Source organism: Aphis gossypii, chromosome 1 (assembly GCF_020184175.1).
Source record: "Aphis gossypii isolate Hap1 chromosome 1, ASM2018417v2, whole genome shotgun sequence".
NCBI classification, from domain to species: Eukaryota; Metazoa; Arthropoda; class Insecta; order Hemiptera; family Aphididae; genus Aphis; species Aphis gossypii.
In genome coordinates this window covers 22892236-22914358 of record NC_065530.1, presented here as the reverse complement: position 1 = coordinate 22914358, position 22123 = coordinate 22892236, and the positions used below count along the sequence as shown (strand labels likewise).

At 27.2% G+C, this 22123-nt stretch overlaps 2 protein-coding genes and 1 long non-coding RNA gene across 6 annotated transcripts; all 3 read left to right on the top strand.

Moving 5' to 3' along the window:
• The first annotated feature begins 659 nt into the window (after positions 1-659).
• Positions 660-5870, top strand: LOC126555923 (uncharacterized). Of its 3 annotated transcripts, none has more exons than XR_007607015.1 (3): positions 1357-1672; positions 4053-4407; positions 4483-5870. It is a non-coding gene; the product is annotated as an uncharacterized LOC126555923 (long non-coding RNA). The 3 variants fall into 3 exon arrangements; XR_007607013.1 differs by having other exon boundaries at positions 1361-1672; positions 4053-4145; XR_007607014.1 differs by having other exon boundaries at positions 660-1672; positions 4053-5870.
• On the top strand, positions 1671-3970 carry LOC114129132 (nucleolysin TIAR). The gene has a single exon (XM_027993767.2). It carries the CDS (start codon positions 1773-1775, stop codon positions 2934-2936), a length of 1164 nt encoding a protein of 387 aa, XP_027849568.1. The 5' UTR covers positions 1671-1772; the 3' UTR covers positions 2937-3970.
• Positions 5871-13868: 7998 nt separating the features above from the next.
• LOC114129133 (GTP-binding protein 2) lies at positions 13869-21045 on the top strand. 2 transcript variants are annotated; one of them, XM_050211008.1, is made up of 10 exons: positions 13869-14019; positions 14126-14219; positions 14881-15176; positions 15237-15449; positions 16544-16753; positions 17050-17391; positions 17472-17654; positions 18913-19024; positions 19105-19292; positions 19351-21045. In XM_050211008.1, the coding sequence occupies exons 3-10, from the start codon at positions 14997-14999 to the stop codon at positions 19624-19626; spliced, it is 1704 nt and encodes a 567-aa protein (XP_050066965.1). In that variant the 5' UTR covers positions 13869-14019; positions 14126-14219; positions 14881-14996; the 3' UTR covers positions 19627-21045. The 2 variants fall into 2 exon arrangements, with proteins under 2 accessions (XP_050066965.1, XP_050066964.1); XM_050211007.1 differs by lacking the exons at positions 13869-14019; positions 14126-14219 and having other exon boundaries at positions 14695-15176.
• The last annotated feature ends 1078 nt before the right edge of the window (positions 21046-22123 follow it).

Here is a 22123-nt window from a genome sequence, read left to right as displayed (position 1 = left end):
ATTTGAGTTGTGGCGTGCAACTGCAATGAATTTTTCCCACAACAAAATACTTCTGCAAATATTTACCAAGTTACCAATTTCCTCAGCTCTACAGCTACAGCAGAGCGACTTTTCTTAACCTTAAGACGTGCGGTTGAAAATTAGTAAAGTAAATTACTGACGATCCAAGATCCAGCATGTCTAAAATATGCTTAAATGATTTGGCCATGTTAAGTATATACAAGTCACAAAGAAATAGATATGAATCAATACACCATATTACTTAAAAAAAAAGAGGAGAATAGAATTGTAAGAAAAGATAATGACTAAAAAAACTGACATTTATTTGTCGTTTAGTTAACAATTTTAGGAGGCATAATTGCAATGAAAAATTGGGGGCGCTGAAGTCCTTCTATTTTTTTTCATGATGTTATCTTATGGTTATGGTTATCTATTACTATTAAAATCGAAATTAACATGAAACAATTTGAAGGTACACCTAATTTCCCCTTCCCAAATTGCGCCTATGACAATGTTTATTAATTATTATAATGAATAATATATTATGTGATAAAATTTAAATTTTTTATTGAAGTATAAATGTTTTTTTATTTAATACAAAGAAGACATTTTTTGAATAAAGGAATTTGTTCTAAATTTGTTTTTAAAGTTGCCACCTTTTGAATATTAAAATACATTATAACTGTGATTACTAAAAAAAGGTCTTATACAATACAGGTATGTTATTATGTCAATAATATTGAGTATAAGTTTTCAATGAGTTGGTAAAAATGTAAGAAGCCGAAAAAATATTATACGCGTCGGGCAAATCTTCCTTAAAAGCGACGACAACAATTATTATTGAATAATAATTAAGTGTGATAATAGGTTACACGACAAAATAAACAACAATCGACTATTTTTTCGTGTTTGTTTAGCCGGCTGGTAACTACCATTCGAATAAGAACACATAAGACAAAACGTCACCACTTGGCTTCCGCTTCTGTGACGGTGTAGCGTTTTGCCTTTGCCGCCATATTTAAACTGTACTATCTGTGCGCGGTCGGCCGCCGAGCATTACGTCAGCGGCGATTCACAGTGCCGCCTCACCGGAAGGAACAAATTGTCATACTGCGCGTGGCGCGTCGGCTTTTCTCGCTGACGACGACGTTCCGCGTTTCCGTGAAACCGCGGACAGGTTACCACGAAATGATTTCGATTCAAACAACCCATACCACGACTACTGTCCCCACCAACGTCATAATAATATCTGGTGGACGAAAACGCGGCCGGCTCGTCATCGCCGTCCGCCGGTAACCAGTGCAGGCAACTGGACGCGCCGATTTTGCATACACTGCAAAAAGTGGTGATACGAACATTTTTTTTTAACCTTTCATTATTTACGTGAACTTTTTCGCTTTACGTATATTTTTTCTTGAAAAAAAATGGTGTATCTCGTTAGGCGTTAGTGAATCGTGTTTTGATTGTTATTATTATTATTTTTTTTTTTGTTTTCATTTGCTTGTTCTCTAAGTATCTGCACATTGTCCGCCGACAGTCCTGCCGACGTTCGGGGAATCGCGTACGTTTCAATTTGGTTTTTCCGAAACGGATAATACGATACGCCCGTCCATTGTTTGTGCAACCGCTCCGAGGCGAGTCGTCTGTTTCGTCAACAAACGCTTAACAGTCTGTGAGTAAACCAACACTTTAAATACGTTTGCTATTGAAACACGTACGAAGTATTATTTTGTTATTAAAATAAAAATAAACGATATAAGTAACAGTTTAAAATGAGTGACGAGAGCAATCCTCGTACGCTATACGTTGGTAATTTAGACCCATCAGTCACCGAAGAGTTGCTATGTGCATTGTTCACAAATATTGGTCCAGTAAATGCATGCAAGGTAATACGTGAGCCAGGCAGTGATCCTTATGCGTTTCTTGAATTTGACACTCATTCGGGTGCGGCTACGGCACTAGCCGCAATGAATGGTCGACTCTTTTTAGATAAAGAGATGAAAGTCAATTGGGCCACAACGCCTGGCAATCAACCTAAGCTTGATACCAGCAACCATTATCATATATTCGTTGGGGATCTAAGTCCTGAAATTGAAACACACACTCTGAAGGAGGCATTTGCACCATTCGGAGAGATTTCCAACTGTCGTATTGTACGCGACCCTCAGACTTTAAAGTCTAAAGGATACGCTTTTGTATCGTTTGTAAAAAAATCTGATGCTGAAAATGCGATTAACTCAATGAATGGTCAATGGCTGGGTAGTCGGAGCATCAGGACAAATTGGTCAACTAGAAAGCCACCTCCACCTAGAGCACCAAACAAGTACAGTGGTTATCGAGCAGTAACATTTGATGATGTCTATAATCAGTCCAGTCCAACAAATTGTACAGTATACTGTGGAGGCATTGTTGAAGGCTTAACAGAAGAGCTAGTTGAACAGGTGTTTTCACGCTTTGGCACAATAGTTGAAATTAGAGCATTCCGTGATAAGGGGTATGCATTTATTAAGTTTTCTACAAAAGAAGCAGCAACGACTGCCATTGAAGCTGTACACAATACAGAAATAAATGGACACCCCGTTAAATGTTTCTGGGGTAAAGAGTCAGGTGACCCAAACAGTGCAGCTAATCTAGCTGCTCAGGCCGCAGCTAGTACCGATACTACTGGTCAATACTCATATAATATGGCTTATAATCAAGGAATGAATTACTGGTACCCATATGCTCAAATGCAAGGCCAATATGTGCAGGGTATGCAAGCCAGCTATGGTGGTGCTGCTGCTTACAGTCAATATACTGGATATCCATATCAGATGGCAAATGCCACTGCATATCAAATGGGTAATGGAACAGGACAAGCTGCTAATGGACAACAGATGTCAACACCAGCCAATATGCAAGCTGGAGTTTACTCAATGCAGTATCAAAGTCAGTGACAACCGATAAAATAGATTTCTTTAAGTGTTGAAATCTTATAAGTTTTCTCATTTGTGCTCTGTATATAAATCCAAAAAAATACTAAAATATTAGAAAACAGATGTATGAAAATAAAAATTATAAATTTAATTTAACCCGCTGTTCCATTATTTATAGCACATTTATGGCCTCATTGTAAGTTAAATTTTTTTGTATAATTTTGTCCCCTCAATCTAATAATTAATATATACCTATATATGTATGTATAATATATGTGTATGGCTATATATAATATATATGTGTGTGTGTGTATATATTTATTTATTTTTATTTTATGTTAAATCAATATCAATATTTAATATGTATATTATATATATACTTATATATATATATATACATATATATACTAGATTAGATTATAAAAAACATTGTTAATTCCATCTAGTGTAACTACAGTATGACATTTTATTAATAGGATGTTAGGCATACATTATATTATATTATTTTAGATGTTATTTCTATTATAAGGTTGTAAAAATTATAAAGAACCGAGTGCGTTCACCATTTCAGTTAACTCAACTGCGAATTTTGTATAATTATAATTATGCTATATACTATTCATGTATTTGTTGTGTTATTATAATACCTAGTTAAAAATAACTTAATTATAATACCTAATGTTTAATTGGAATTAGGTGTCTGAGCTGAATATAAAACACTATGTTGACAACATAATTTGTATAAAATACAATGGATTCTTGTATTTTTTATGCTGGTACAAACAATTAAAACTGATTAATCATAAAATATTTTGTGAGAAACTGTGACTTACAAATAAATTAAATTTATAAAATAATTTTTTACAATGCTATTATAGTTAATATATTTAATATTGTGTATTATTGACATGTTTCATTAGGTGTCTAAGATACATTTGTAGTTGTATTTTACATTTATGTGTGAACCCTAAGGGGCTGGAAAGATGTTTAAGTCTAATAAAAATATTTACTGTGTATTCATTATATATTAATAATAATCAATACACTATATCAAATATCAATGTTTTATATTCAAATCATTTTTCAAAAATATCCTTTTGCAAGAAACAAAGTATTTTGACTTATAAATGCTTTCAGGATGAATAATATTTGTTTTTCACTGAACAACGCCTGAAGAATAAAGAAATGCCACACAAGTGATTGGCTTTTATCAATGTTGTGTTCCATTAGGTACCTACATTCAGTTTGTTTAGTAGAGTATAGTATGTTTTATCCATTTTCTGTTTATTGTCGGTTGTATTGAAGAAATAAAATGTTACTTTTTTTATTAAATAAACATATTGTTTAGCTTACAGACTACCATGTTTTGAAAAACAATTTGTTTTCAGAAAATGTATGGTTATTGGTCATTGAAGGACAATATTGCAATGTTATTCTGAACATTTATTTCAGTTGGATTCTTACGAATTGGATAATACATACTATATTTATAGTCAGTGCAATTAATAATAATAATAATAATGTTTAAAACAATATATAACATACTGAAGGGAAACAAATGTTTCAGAGTAAATGCCTTACTACCTATTCAGTCAAACTTCTGTGTGCACTAAGACAGAGTACTATATGGCTACTTATTATAGGCTACTTCCTACTGGTGGAGGCATTTATTAAAGGTAATTGGTATATTTTTCTTTTTATTTTATTAGTATTCTGAATTATATTTTATTAATCAAACATTTGAAATAGTTTGAACTGTATGTTTATTTTTTTTATAGAAAGTCATTTTCTATAATCAAACAAGTATGCATTCACTATTTAGATTCTGCTACAACTTAAAAATTAGCCTCTGTCAGTGTAATTAATATTTAATTGGCCTATAGTAGGTGTACCTAATATTATATTAAATCTTACTAATATTAATTACATACATACATGGTTGCCTATGAATTTAACAAAAATTATTCCAAAGTGTGTGTATCTATTTAAATCTGATGGAAAAAATCTATTTTGAATTGGTATTCATATTAACTCTTAAAAATGTAAAATTTTGAAAGAGTTCTTTATCTAATATAGATTATCTATCTTATTAAAAATGTTAGATGAATACAATCTGGTTACTTCTCTAACTTTAGAAGAGTAATTCTATGTTCCTCAATGTAACAGATTATACCTAAACTGGATGAAGAATGTTATTAACCTAATTCAAAATTGGAAATTATATTAATCTTACCGGTAAATTCAACATTATATATATTTTAATGTAATAATGTTATGGTAAGCTTTTGATACTTAGAGATATAAGGCTATGCTATTATAATAGTATTTATAAATGATTATAAATTGTGTTCTATATTTAATTTTATGTGTTTAAAATGTGGTCTTGACTGAAATTTCAACATATTATTTTTTATTTTGGTATTTATATAATTAGTTTTATTATTCTTGTATAAAATATTCAATTTAAAAATAATATACCTATTTATTTTATAATAATTATAATTAGTTAAATAATAGTACATATTATTTCTTTATGTATGTATCAGTTGTTTTTAAAATACCTACCTTAAGTAAAATATTAATGCAAACCAAGCAATAATTAATTGACATTGGTATGTTTTTGTTTTAGCTGAATGTTTTAAAAATGTAAATATTTGTTCTGAATAAGTAATTTAATGATTAAAATGGGTTATTAAATAATAATTGTTTTTATTTTTTTCTTATTTATATATTTGCAATCTTTTATTATTAAATTGATTAAAATATTCAACTCTGGTAGTAAAGTACTGAGTTATGTAAATATTTGTTAAAATTCCCAAAACATATTAATCTATTAGTAGGTACTACATTATTACACCGTATTATATTATGGATAAAAAGAAATGTTCAAATAACCATCATGGTTTTAAGTTGTAACTTTTAAGGTATACCAATAAATAAGTAAAATTAATTTCATATTGCATTTGTATAACTTATTAGGCATTCATTACTCATTAGTCATTACATACTTGAAACAACACATTGAAAACATGAATATATTTTGGTATTATTTATATTTAAAATTGTTATTATTATTTATTTGTTTTTTTTTAAGTAACTACAATAAATTAATATACTGACCAGTAATGTATTATACATATACATTGCATATACTATGTCTAATAAGTATATTGCAATATTGAATAAAAATATTTCAACAGTTTTTTTATCAAATAATACAAATTCGTCGGTTATGTCAAAGTAAAATAAACCTACCTACCGATTTGAATTTATTCACTAACAGTTGGGAGTTATGATTATGCATATTATTATAAAACTTACTTAACCAGTATTATACCTTTTAAATATATGATGTTTTCATTGAGTTCTATAAATTACCGACATGATGTTACTTGCAATACTAATTAATTCTATGTAAATAAATACCTAATTGAAAATAATCTTTACTTTATATAATATCTATAGGTATCTGTCTACCCTTAAACTCTTACTTTTTTACAATTGCAATTGAAATAAAATATTGGAAATTATATATTATTATATTATGTAGGTATCCATATTGACATATTGATGTATATTGTATAGGTACCTTATACCTATTACTATATTTAAAATTGATGACATTATCTGCACATTTTTATTTTACATATAAAAGAGCTAAAGTAAGTACAAAATTTACCTAAGTTTAAGTACCTGTATTAAAAGATTACCTATAGTTAAAAAATCAATATATATCTATTGTAAAATAAATATGGTATGAATTAATGTATGTATAATTTTTACTTTGTATAAATCTACATTTCTCCAAAAGTAAAAACTATGTTATGGGTACCTTTATGCTTTAGTTATAAATTATAATGAGTATATTGTTATCATCCCAATAAATTTGACAAGCAATAAATAACCTACATTAGACAGTTAGATTTTAAGTGGATCAACCAATAGAAATTGTATGTAGTTTAAGTAACTAAACAAACAGAAAATGACATTTGTTGATGATATTATTATGTCCCCTTAACCACCTGTCATAATATGTACTCCAAAAGAAATTGACACAATCCACTTGGATGTGTTAAGTAGGTACCTACCTACTTGTATTCAACTTCCAAATGGCAGGAAAAACATCCTGACTGGCATTATAACACGAAAGGTAATCAGCCTAATTAAATATACTGTTATTACTATCATATTACCTATTATTCATTATTTATTATTTTAATGTTGTATAGATATATTTGATATAATTTTAACAATTATTTAGATAGGCAATATGTATTGTTTATTTATTGAATATTATCGAATATGATATACCTACCTAGATAATTTACTATACAAATATCTATAGGTATCCATATTATAATGAAGGAACTAACCCTTCGGGCATACTAGCTCTGAATGTTCTGATAAGATTTCATAATGTAATATAATTCGATAAAATAGTTTATAATGTTTATATTTATATTGTATAATAATATATAATATAGGGTATTGTATTAGAGCCAATAGGTATTATACCTATAATTCAACTGATGTCGCTAACAAGTAACAACCTACCCATTCCGGCCTTCCTTTCTTGGGTAAAATACTAAAATGTTCAAACTCATTTTGCATTTGATTTTATGTGTTAGATCACAGTTTACTTTTATTTATTCCTAATAAGTTATAAGTATTGGTTAACCGTATCTATCTTGAATTAGTTCTTAACTGAGAGACATGAGAACGCCAACACCTCTCTTTGGTAAGACTTGATAAATTCCGTGTGCTACTGTGCTATCTGGTACACTTATTATTTAATATTTTTATAATTATGTCGTCTGTTGTTTTTCAACAAGTTAGAATTATCTCTTAATTGGTTACCCCCGAAGGTAGAGTTGTACTTTCATCGCTCACATATGCGTCGTATAGTGATTAATTTCGATTATAATTATAAGTTATTACAGTTTGTCTTATCTAACGTGTTAACTAAGTCCAGGACTTGGAAATCTTGTTCATTCCTTCGCTTAATTTTTGCCTCTCTCCCTATTCTTCTTATTTGTAGTAAAGCTTTTTGTCTTTTAGGATTTATTAGGTGAAATTTAACAAACTAAAATTCGCCTAGTTGCCTTAATGTCTTGGACGAATACAAGTACCTACACATGAACAGCAGGTTAAAAATATATATTATATTATTATGTAAGTTCCACACTGCATAATATATTATACATAGGTAATTATTCAATAATTGTGAAAAAAATTATATATTTTATGTTTTATGTGGTTTATTTCAAAAGTTTGTTTAACATAATTATGTTGATTAATTTTGTTAAATTACTATACCTACTATATTAAGTACCTACCTACCTATAGGCACCACACTTCGCGATCGAAAAGATTGTGATTATATTATTATTACACCCCTACTTAGCGTTATTTTATTATTTTCGTAATTTCGTACCTATCATCTACAGTTTGATAACTCATTAGGTATATAATATAATAAAGTATAGTTGCTTACATATACGTACCTACCTTTTTTTTTTCCATCGTGTAGGAACTTAAGTATTTCATTTTTATATTCAAATAGAAATTTACATATCACATATAAAATAATGTATACATACGACCTACCTATATAGTAGTAGTGCGGTCGATTTATTTATTGGAGTATTTGGAATACTTAAATTGGCCCCATTTATTTTAAATCGAGTGTCCATCTGGAGTAATTCTGGACATTTACAGTCATTGTTTTATTTTATACAGAAAGCTCAAAACTTAAATTAATTTCGAAAGAATAAATAATTATATTATATTATAATACTGTGTGTCCCAAGAAACAGGGTACACTTTATCACTCAATTGACACTCATTACCCTTTTAATATTTTTCATATCTGTTTGCGGGACATTAAACTACACTTATAGATTATAAATTCCTATGAGTCAACATTTTTTTAACTCAAATATTGCGCGCATACGCAAAAAAATTTTTTTTTTAATGGCAACCCCTGTTTTAAATATCATTTTCGAATTGATCGATTTTTTTCAAGTGATTTTGATGTATCAACTTGTTTTGTAAATTCAAAATTAGCTAAATTAGAGCTAAAAGTATAATTTTAAAATCTTATTAAATTTGAATATTTTTTTTTTTTAATTGTACTTATAATTTCTTTCTAAACACTGTGATGTAATCAAAATTATTATTATTAAAGTAATACATTTTATTATACTGATCTATGGGTTTACTTATATTACATGCATATTATATAATATATTCAATTTTTTGTAATTTTTTTTCTTAACACATAAATTATCAACAATGATAAATTTGTACAGAGATATTCAATAATATAATAATATGTCATGTCTTATGAACTCAGTAGATATAAGTATTCTTATTTCTTTATACACTGTTTGACTGTACGGTACTGCAGTATATTACCTATTATCTACTCTTATCTGGGAATTACGTGTATAGGCTATTATTGTTATTATTTATATTAAATTTAGTTGTTATATTGTATATACAAAATTGAAAATATACGGATTACAGTAAGTAGTAAGTACCTCGCTCGATAATCGAAAATATTCGATAACAACACCCTCCTCACACCCTTTATACATCGGACGATACGTATACTCTATACGGTAAATATAACCTGTCACCTGGTCATTACTCATTAGTCATTACCTACTCTTTAGTCAGTCGATTCACTGATTCACAATTTAATATTAATTGTTATAATCTTTTATCATCAGTCATTACTGTCTTTCATCTTTTGTTTACTCGTACTGTTCCGTGTATACTGCCTGTGTCTACTATTCGTCCTTATAGTATTGTCTATTTTACCTATTATGTCTAGTAAAGGAAAAATAACTAGCTATATTTTGCTGTAAGGTTAGGTTGCTCTATCTTCAAACACTAAGTGCATGATAATAGTATTTGTTAATAAAATTAGCTACACCCCCCCCCCCTCGTGACAAAATCATTTGACTGCCACTGGTTAGTAGTATGGCGGAAACGGGAGTCAAACCTTTTTATAAATTGGTGGAAATGGGTGAAAGTCAGAAACGGTGCTTGCCTTACCATGGGCATCTATGTTGGAGTACATTAAAAATGAAACTGTCGGAGTGCCTAGTGCCTACTCTTGTTTTTTACTCGAAAATCACTTTAAGTAGGTACCTACCAAAAAAAAAAAAACAGTATAAGCATAATATCGTTTTGTGTTTTTCTTTGGCCTCAGAATTTAGAATACTGATAATGGATTTAATATATGCAACAACACACTTCTTTTATAAATATTATATTAGTACCTACTTAGTACCTACTTATGACAAACTCATATGAACTAAAACTGTTGAATTATGGCAAGGATTACTGTAATATAAGACACCACGACCACACTTATATAATTTATATCATATAGGATCTGGTTGTATACTAATTATTAATGATCGGGTTAAGTACCTAATAAATATATACGTAATAAAAAAAGTCAAAACATGTAAATATTAATGTTCTTATTTTTGCCAATATATGTATTAAAAAAACATGAAATCAATGATAAAAAATATAGTTAAAAAACCGGTATTTTACATTATAGTTTTTAATTATTTATATCAATGATCGCACATACAATATATATATCTGTTGTAGATATAACCATACATATAAATATTATTGTTTATTATATAAAGTTTTTTGAAATTGTCGTTAGTAATTAATAATTATTCATCTAATCATTTTAATTGATGTCTTCTTGAAAAAAATTGTATTCAACATAGGTACTTTTAATATTTATCTATGGACTAGTGTCTACGAGTGGATTAATATTATATACTCGCGATTATTTGTATAATATGACTACAGGAGATAATAAGACATAGTGACGTACACAACTATTTTCAATTGTAGCGAAGGTGTTATAAAAAAATAAATAATACCTACTTATAAATTATATCATTACATATCTTATATAATATATTTAAAGATGTTTTTAATGGCAATTACTAATTGTATTAATTTGATAATATTTTACAATACTATAAGATAATATACTATTATATTAATTAATAAGTATCCTAGCAAATTCCTAGGATAAAATAGAAGATTCAAAAGATTCCTTACATTCTTCATTATTGTATACTTACATTATCAAATAAACTATGGTGGAGTTGGTGGACCTCCAATGTAAAAATTCAAACACAATTTATTTCAAACTAAAAATAGAATTTTTAAGTTATTGATAGGTTTTCAAAATTAATAAAATGGTTAGAAACCTTTCAAAATATATTTTGGTTGGCACTCTTTAAAAAATCTGACTATTATAATTTATAGTTGATTTAAAAAATACTATTCAAGAAATTAAAAGATATAATAATCGTTAAACACCAACTACCTATTATGTACAAAAATATGTTTACTGATGTGCTAATAACTAGGCAGTCAGTATTTTGAGTTTTGAAGTTAGTTCTTTTTTATACTTTTTTTTATTAAAGATATTTTGTTCATTTGTTAATTACGTCTATGTAATAATAGATATAAAAATGTTAACCATTAAAAACATTGATCAATTTCATTTTAAATAAAGTGAAAAAAACAAAAACAAGGATGAGGGTTTGTCCAAAACCTCATCATGTGTAGTGTGTACACCACTTAACCATACTGGATCAACAGGTGCAGGCGTGTAGCTTTATGATAATCATATGAAAGTAATAGGACGTATATAATAAATACTTTATGCCGTTTATATGAATACTGAATAGCCTCATAGTATATATGATATACCTATAATAGAATTATTTGATATTTTTATGAACAATGGTACCAGCTGGTACCTCAACACTTGCCACCTAGCTGAGTTTAACACGTCATTAAGTCATTTGTCAATAAATCATATCATAATATGTAAGTACATACTACGCAAGTCTACAACTATACATAGTTAAAAATATATTTTTCATTATACAAACATACAGTAAGTATCTATATTTAATTCATGATAATACCTGCATATAATGATAAAATAGAAACCATATTAATATGCCATAGCTATTTAAGGACGAATTAAACGATGTCAGAATATCGAACTACTTAGAATTTTTTAAATCATTTAAGTACTAAATTAAATTATCATAAAATCTGGAAATTGCTGGGTTATACTTAGAGTTATTACTTAGAAGTTAAAACTATGCTTATTGTACCGTTTATTCTTAAAAGTATAGGTATTAAATTTAATATTTAAGTATCTTTAATCAATGCCTGAGGTGACCATACGTCTATATGACCCGTATTCTATAATATACCGTGTACAGGACATAAGTATTAAATAGTTATACACTTATACACATATATGTAGGCACTAAACATATTATGTCGATTTTATCAATTTTCGAAATAGCAATAATTACACCAATCCATAAAAAAAGGTAATCTAAACAAAGTATAAAATTTAAAATCAATGTTTCTTAACTTTCTCTAAAATATTTGAGAGAGTAAGTAATTAAATAAATATTCAAAAAGAATATCTAGAAGAAAACTAAAACTACCTACCAGTATGCTCTAACTCAATTTGACTTTAGAAAAAGACAAAATACTGAAAGTGTTAATAGAGTAATACCAGTTTAATCCACACATGCAATGAATAATAAAAAAAAAAATTAACTGGTATTATAAATATAATATAATATAATAATAACCGGTAGGTATTCAAATTTTATTTAGAAAACCATTCACAAAGTTCAAGTTGACAATTATATAAAAAGTTTAAGTAAATTTATGTTCTTAGGAGTACCTCAGGGTATAATTACAATTATTACTATCTCCATTTGTATATATTATTCATTTTTTATGTCACCGGTCTGTTATTTACTCTTGAAATTGAAAGTAATCTAAGTATACTTGTATACCTACTGACTACTGTATACATAGATGATACAAGTGATAGAACACTAATAGTGACCAGTGACACATAGGATTCAGTAAAATAAATAGGGAACAAAGGAACTAAACATTTTTTTTTTTTTTAATTATTAATTGGTTTTCCAACAATAATAAAACTGTCATTTTATTAATATTTTCAAATTCAATAAGAACATTTTTGAATGCTACCATTTTAAAAGACCATGACCCAAAATGTAAAGACAATATATATATATATATATATTATAGGTACAAATGTACAATGTAAATTGTAATTCGCCCATTCGTAACCATAAAATAAGATTGGAAAATCTAATATTTCCCAAAATAAACACCTCAAAATATTATAACAGTTACCTATTTATTAACTGGATTATGATTATACAAAAATATTCCTACTTTAATGAACAATTATTAAAAGTTTGTAATTTTAAGTTGGTTATCTTTTAAATAGCTACTATATAAGTTATAACATGTATATTTTTTATTAGAATTAATTTTATTATTTTTATATTCTCCTTTTTTTTTATTTTTTATTGATTATTGAACAGTAAATTAACTTGTAAAACATTTTAATGAGTACAATAAACTTTAATTTATTTACCTAATTTTATGTATAATTATTAATTTTATTATTAGGTAGGTACTAATTATTAGGTTTATTGTATTTATTATAAAAACGATTTTAATAGACGATGTAATGCTTATGCATTTAAGTACCAAACTCATTCTTCTAAGCCTCAATTATTCTACTAAATAAAAAAACCAATAATAAATAGATTATTATTAAAATATAGTATATACATAAATTTTCATTTAATATATTATGTACGTATGTGTTGTATATTTGTGTCTTGGGTGTATGATCAAATGAGCTTGGCGACTGACGACCCAGTTACTGAGTTACCTACTAGATTACTTCATTTATTCGTATAGTATATTGTTATATAACTAAAAGCATTGTGTCTGTAGTCTGTACATACATAAGCGTTTCGTCATTATTAAAACCCGTACATGTTACTCAATATTACTCGTAGTCAGCACGAGCCTTTCACTCACGGCGATCAGTTTTCTTGTAATATTATTGTTATTTGTTAGGACCGTCCACTATCTATGTTATACATTAATTATACGACTGCATAATAATAAGTTATATTTATAATTAATATCGTACGTTCATACTGCACTTAATACATGTGTGTGCTGTGTAAGTAGATATCTACGTCACGCACTCACGCGATCACGTTATACGCTTCTACTGTTATTATTGTTACTTGTGTGTTACCTATGTGATTTTTATTATAAATTTACAGGTTTACAGCTTATGAATTGTGATCATCAATGTTCAACGATGACTGGAATGCTGAATAGCCGCAAATCTTACCAATTATCAAAAACATTGGACAGGTAGGTACTTAAATTTAACTCTTTTTAGTTTTATATTATAGTAGGACTCAGTAGGACTATAAATAGTTTAAGCTCGTATAATGTTCGTGTACCTACAGACTATATGAAAATAAAATTTTTATATCTTATTATTATAATAAAATAATATAACCTGTGCACGCGTTCCATCGACCACCACTGTTTTCATTCGTATTTTTTATAATTAATAACCATTCGGGAACGCTATTAATAGATTACCTAATATATTTTGTCGACAACAAGTGAATAAATTTCGTGTAAGTGGCGAGTGCCAAACGGGAGGTCAGTGATATGGGAAAGTAAATAGTAGATATCTTCCTAGGTCGCGCGAATTTACGGTTTGGCACGGAAAGTTGGAAAAGCAAATAATAGCTAAAAACACCTGTTCGAAAAGTTGCCCTTGAAACGTATCGTATCGTCCGATGTTTTCACGACGCGCGATAACCGCGGTCGGGCTGATAACCGCTGCAGTCCGTCTGCCGCAGTATCGCGAACTGCCAAAATACGGTGACGGACGGACGACCTTACAGTGCTTTGTTTATAAATAAATTCAGTACCAGTGGGTACGGCACGCCACTCACTTTTGAGTCTTTGGTGGATAGTTTTTGCGCGTACCTACAGTGATTAATCGTTTTATTGTTAGTACGGCGACGACAGTGGCGCGGCTCAGCGTCGTCGGATAGACAATCGCAGAGCGGTGAGATGATTTCCACTTGCGTTTAGTCGAAGGAACCGTCGAAAGCAGTACCTACGACCGATATGGATTCGTTCTTAGACCTATTCGACCCGGGCACAAGTCCTCCGACCAATTGCGACGTATGGCCAGAAGATGACGACGACGCTACCCGTCTGCCACCCGAACCGCAGATGGGCAACGTCGAGTACAAGCTCAAACTGACCAGTCCGTCGAAATTGCGCTTTGAACATCTAGTCACACAGGTGAGACATTTGTTTCATACATTTAGTTTTCAACAATAATTTTATGCCTATTTGTACTAGTTAAAATGGAGGCTAAGAGAGGGGCACGGTGAAGCTATTTATGAGATCGGTGTCGAAGATACAGGAAAGCTGACAGGATTATCTTCTGATGACATGAAGTCCAGTTTGATCACTCTGGATCAAATGGCCCTCAAACTTGGTGCCACTACATCAGTATTACGAGAAAGATCTGTTGGAAAGGACAAAATAGTTGCAGAAGTTTTAGTTCGAAAGGTTTTTATCTTTAAATAAAATTAACCTACCTAATTAATTTAAATTTAATTTAAGTTATATTTTAAAATAATAGTAATTATTCTATTGTATAATTGTAGTATAAACATTTGAAAATGTTATATTATTTATTACATCATATTTTGCAATCTTATAGGTAGCTATGAACATTGATTTTTTTTCTCATAAAATAATATGTATTGTTACATATTATTGAAATAAATTAAATAATATGTAATACATATTAACATAAAATATTTTATTTATAAATTATTTAGAAGTACAATACTTCTTTATTTATTGCTTTTTGAGTCTATTTTAAAATATTTATGTTTATAAGCAATAATTGTTTACTCATTTGTTTTTTTCATCTATATCATTCAAATTGTATACATAAAGGTCAAGTTCATAATTCAAGAAAATGTTTGTTAGTAGATTAAAAACTGATCATACAATAGGTACATTTATTTACAAATTTCTAAAATGATTTTGCTTGATTGTATTAAATTGTTTACTTTTTTTTAACTATAAAATTGTTTATTTAATTGAATACCTATGAAGGTTTTAAAACATTTTTAATCTTATAATCTAAAAAAGATTTCTTTTTTGACTTCATTCTATAGTAATCTTTTTGATGTATAATGCAAGTCATTTTATTTTAATTTTATTAATGTTTCCTAAATTAAATATGCAGTTAACTAACAACAACAAAAGATAATATATTATGAAAATTATTTTATGATAATACTAAAAATGTGTTAATTGCATATTAATATCAAGGTCATACTTCATAAGTACAATTTTTAATGTCTTTTACCTATATTTAATAAACAGCTAATAAATGAAAATATTGGAATTGGAAGCAATTTAAATAAGTAAAATTTCAATAGGTAGTAAAACTTATTAGTTTTACCTTAAAACATTAATCTTTACATTATTTTTTAAAACCAGTTAATTTAGGTATAATTTATAAATATATTATGTAGTTACTATTTAAAACAATTACAAGTTGCATTAATTGTTTAATATATGGTTAGAAAAAGAAATGTTACATATTTTTAAACCAAGTTTAATTTAATTAAATTTGTATGATTTAGGTTCCAGATGACCAAGAATGTATTGAAGTTATGGTTGCTGTATTAGGAGGTGCAGATGCTGGTAAGTCAACTCTTCTTGGTGTCTTAGCACATGGCGAATTCGATAACGGCCGTGGTAGTGCACGGTTAAATGTTTTAAGACATTTACATGAACTTAGATCTGGACGAACTTCTTCTATATCTCATGAAATTCTCGGTTTTGATACTGAGGTAACTAAAATGTACTACAGTTTTTAAATATATAAATAATGAGTAGATTAAGGTTAATATATCCACATTCATTTATTTATAATATAAATAGTTATACCAAAAAAAAAAAAAAAATAAATAAATTTAGTTAAGTTATTAGTAGTATTTAGTTAAGTACTATAATATAAAAATAAAAATGAAAACTATTAGTTCTGAATATATTTGAATAAGTAACTTGGGCTGTAACTTTAAATTATGTTTATAGTTTTTGTAAACAAAATATATTTACTTATCATTTTTTTTTTTACATATTTAAGGGCGATGTTATTAATTATCAAAAGGCACGTACTGCAGAAGAGATTAGAGATCGTTCATCCAAGTTGATCACATTCCTTGATTTGGCTGGACATAAAAAATATCTGAAAACTACCGTAGCTGGTTTAAGCGGTTATTGTCCTAATCATGTTATGTTGGTTGTAAGCAGTCCAGCTGTAAATGTTTCTAGTCCTACTCAGTTAGACATGACCAAAGAGCATATGGATTTAGCATTAGCACTTAGGCTCCCATTTTGCATTGTTGTTACAAAGACTGACATTACTCCTGCAGACAATACTATCAATTGGTTAGAGTCTGTATTGAAATCAATTGGATGTCGAAAAGTAATTATATCACTTGTTTATTATCTGATTGAAAAAGTATTATGTTTATGAATATGTAAAATGTCAATTTTTAATTTCAGGTTCCTCTTGTTATTAAATCTGACGATGATGTCATTACAGCAAGTTCAGCACAGCCAGCACAAAATGTTGTACCTATATTTACCATATCCAGTGTTACTGGTGAAAATCTAGATTTACTTACTAGATTTTTATACGTTTTACCACCAAGTATAAGTATAAAAGAAAAAGAAAGATTGGAACAGGTACAATAATAACATTTTCTTATATAGGTGCTTAAAGTGTGACCCTAGCCAAGGTCAATGAAAAATATATTGCCCAATCACTAATTTAATAATAGAATGTATGTTATAATTGAATAATATTAACTTTTGCTACACTTATTTGTATTTTTTTAGGCTTTATTTATGATTCATATTGCAAATCTTGTTTATACATATTTGGTTGGCATAGTTGGGTTTTTATAATTTGTCATTTTAAATTAGCAATGAATATATTTTTCTCGAGTTTTTTTAAAATAACAATAGATAAATATTAAGAAATAGTAGGAATTATAGTAGCAACCGGTCAAAGTGACAAATCTAGCTTAAGAACATTAAAATGAAGATTTTTGAAAAACTTTAATTTTATAATATTATGTACTAATAAATTTAACTATTTATTGTCTATGTAATGAGTAATGACTATACAGATTTTACGAATGTTATTTTTGGTTATTTTAGAAAAATGTTTTATCTATAATGACTATACATTTATTGAAGGAAATTTAATAAAAGATAATACTAATATTTTCAGTGTTAGATAATTTTGCTATCAGTGTATTTGTGTACTCTATTAATTGTAGTAAACACACGATTATTAAATATCAGATCGTCTAGAAAAAAAAAATTTAATTTAATTTTTATACAAAAAAAGTTTAACATACTTAGATAACAGATTTTTTAGTGTGGAATAATTATATTGCAAATATTTTTATTTTACTTTTTACTGCATTTAAGTCACGATTTAGAGATAAAAATATAATACATAATATTATGTTCGTGTATTATAATATTATCTATTATTTCTAAGATTTTGGTCAAAATGATTATCAGTTGTTATGAGCAATTTTTACTCGTGTCCTTTTAATGTCATAAACGGTTCTAAATTCTACTATGTTTCATTTCTCTAAACATAAAATATAATTTAAGTATTTAAATTTATGAAAACTGTTATCTTAAACAATGGAAGTAAAAATTATATCAATAAAGACTTTTTGTATATTAAAATTTATAAGAATGATTATTGTCCTAATTTTTTTTCATCGTTAATTATTTATGTAGGAAATATTTTTCATATATCTTTAAGATTCATAAGACACTAATGGTATTCAATTTTAGTAATTGTAAATTTATATAGTTCAATATAATTATTCTATGGATGCAGTATATTTTTCTTTTTTACAGTATAAACACATCAAATTTTGTAATGTCCACAATATTTTGAATACACTTTTTTTTTTAGGAATGTTGTCAGTTTCAAATAGATGAGATTTTTAAAGTGCCAGATATTGGTACAATTGTTGGTGGTGTACTTACACAAGGTGTCGTCAATGTAGCTACAGAATTAGTCATAGGTATTTAACTGTAAATTTATTGTATATTTTACGAATATTAAAATATTTGTGCAAGATGTTAAAGTTTTTTTTTTTTTTAGGTCCTCTTGATAATGGAACATTTGTTCCAGTTACTGTACAGTCTATACACAGAAATAAAGCTCCATGTCGTGTAGTAAAAGCAACCCAGAGTGCATCATTAAATTTAGAAAAAGCTATTCCAGGCTTGAGAAATGGTATGGTGCTATTGGGATTAGGCGTGAATCATAGTGCCTGTATATTCTTTCAGGTATAGTCACAATTTAGTTGCACTGAACAAAGTTTTGTTATCTGGATTTAATTTTCAGGCTAGGATTGTGGTACTTTATCACGCAACATCTATACATAATGGATTTCAAACCACTGTACATATTGGGAATATTAGACAAACTGCTGCTATTGTTGCAATCATGGAGTGTGACAAACGAGGCATGCACACAAACGACTCTGCATCAGTAATATTTAAGTTTGCACGTCATCCAGAATATGTAACAGAAGGCATGAGGTTATTATTCAGAGAAGGGCAGACTAAAGGAATTGGAATTGTTACACAAGTGTTTGCTTTACAAGTAGTGGCAGGATAAATATTATGTTTGTATGTAACTGACAGTTGATATTTACACAGATGAATATACTAAATAGAATACTATAAACTAAACTTTTACAAAATTAATCTTTTAAAATCATGTGTTGTGTACAATATATTTTACTTAATAATATAATGCTTAATAATTTTATCTATAGTAACAACAGTATATTTTAAATATTTAAAGCAACCATTTATATTATACAACTGTAAAATATAACAATCTTTTTTTATTAATTTTGTATTTAAGATGACCATTCTTCATCATCATATTGGTGTATCTTCTTGTAATTTTTATGTTTTATGGTCAAAGAAAACCTTAATAGCATCTTGTTGAAAAAAAATGAATTAAAAATGAATAAATGATTCATTAGAAAACATTTTTTTTTTTAAATTTATTACTGTTGTATTTAATATTATCAATTATCATTTTATGAAAAGTTAAATTCAAAATTGTTTTTAATTTTGTACAGTCTTATCTTTTACAAATTTATCATTTAAGTAAATTGAAATATCAGTTGAGTATTGTAGATAAACTAAATATTGCTTAGAAATATGATTTAGCATATCAAGATTTGAATTCACTATTTTTATCATGTATAATGGCAATATTACCATTTTTATGAATCCCTACGATGACAAGTATATATTATAAAAAAAGTTCTTACATTTATTACTTGAACATGTAGAAATAACAAATATATCAATAATTTTTTTGTTAATGATAAGATAATATAATGACTAAAAACTACCATTTATTAATAATTTAAATGTTAAATATAATATATTTATGTACTATAAAATATTAACACAATAATATATTTTTAAAGCAAATAATATAGCTTAAATGTTAGATTTATCTTTTAATGTATAAATTACTTAAAAATTCAAGAATTTTATAATTAATTTATTAGAATGTATATTTTATATTTAATTATTATTTTATTAAATGTATAGTGTAGATATAATTTTCTTATTAGTTAGAACACTCATTTATTTTAGTTATGAAGGGTAAACCTGAGAAAAAGGAATGAAGTACAAAAAGTTATTTTAACTTATAATATAAGGATTTATATTTTGTAGTTAAGTTGTAAAATGGTGTGACTGAATTGTATATTTTAATTTAAAGTATATTCAGACACTAAACTATTTTAATAGGAAATTATTCTATAAGCAAAGTAGATATTACTATTTTAAGTTGTTTTTTTTTTTTTTTAGTTTAAATGTAATAATGTTTTTACCTGTGTTCAATGTAGCAATTAATACAGCTTAGAAAATAATATTAAATACATCATTTATCATTACTTATGCTATAGTTTTTATTTCTTTTTTTTTTTTTAGTTATAAAAACTATACTAATTATTTTATTTTTCTCATTATTTAATTCATAAAATAAAATTGTTGCTTCAGATATTCATTATTGATATTCTTTTTTTCATTAATTTTTTGAGAATGTACACTGTATAGTCTTTTATACCTAGATTAAAATTATAATAAATTACAAAAAGAAAAGCGAAATTCTCACTTAGTACAAAACAGTGGCTGGGAAAACATTTTTGCCAATTGGACAAGGCAATTTTATTTCACATTCCACACATTTTATTTGCTTAGAACCGTGAGGTTTGCTATCCATAAGATTAAAATTTCAAACAAAATCTATTCTACTGCTTTTATTTTATTTTATTTTACTTTTATTAATCTATATTTCATACATTAAATTAATTTTTGCCAAAATCATATAATAACATAACTTTATGTGTATACATAATATATTATTGTACCTATATAACTGTGTAAGCCATAGTTACATTTAGTTGTATAGTGATTTCTAATAAAAGTGTATGTTTATAGCATAACTGCTCTTGATCAATAATGATGTAACCATATGTGAATCCTAGAGAATGGATTGTATTGTCACAGATTAAAAAAAACTTAATTAATTTAATTAAATTTTTTATTTAATCTGGTATTGTCAAGTACATCTTAATTGAATTTTAAATAGACTCAAGAAAAAAAACATAAACTATAACAGTTATGAGAAATATTACAAGTTTACTTCCAATTTTGTATAAACGTATTTGTAGATACAATAATTTACCATTGAATTCACTAACACATGTAACCATGTAGGTACTTAAGGATGAAGGACTTCGATACCTACTGCAGCAGGAACTCCTGCAGTAACTTAACAGTAAACTGGTTAGGTACATATTTTTCTTCGTTATTTTTCTTACAATAAAGGAACTTAGTCAAATTTAGTTTTTTTTTTTTTATATAAATATGATTTGTATTTCAATTTTTGTTTTGATTAAAAATTAAATTGGACTGCATTATTCAGCTTATTCTATTTGGTATATTTATAGGTAGGTATATAATTGTAATTTGTATTTGAATTTTTTTCACTGCTTAAAATTAATTAACCTACAGGTACTTGATGTGTTTCCATTTTTTTTTTTAGATATTAATAGATATTTAATAAGTTAATTAATATTTAT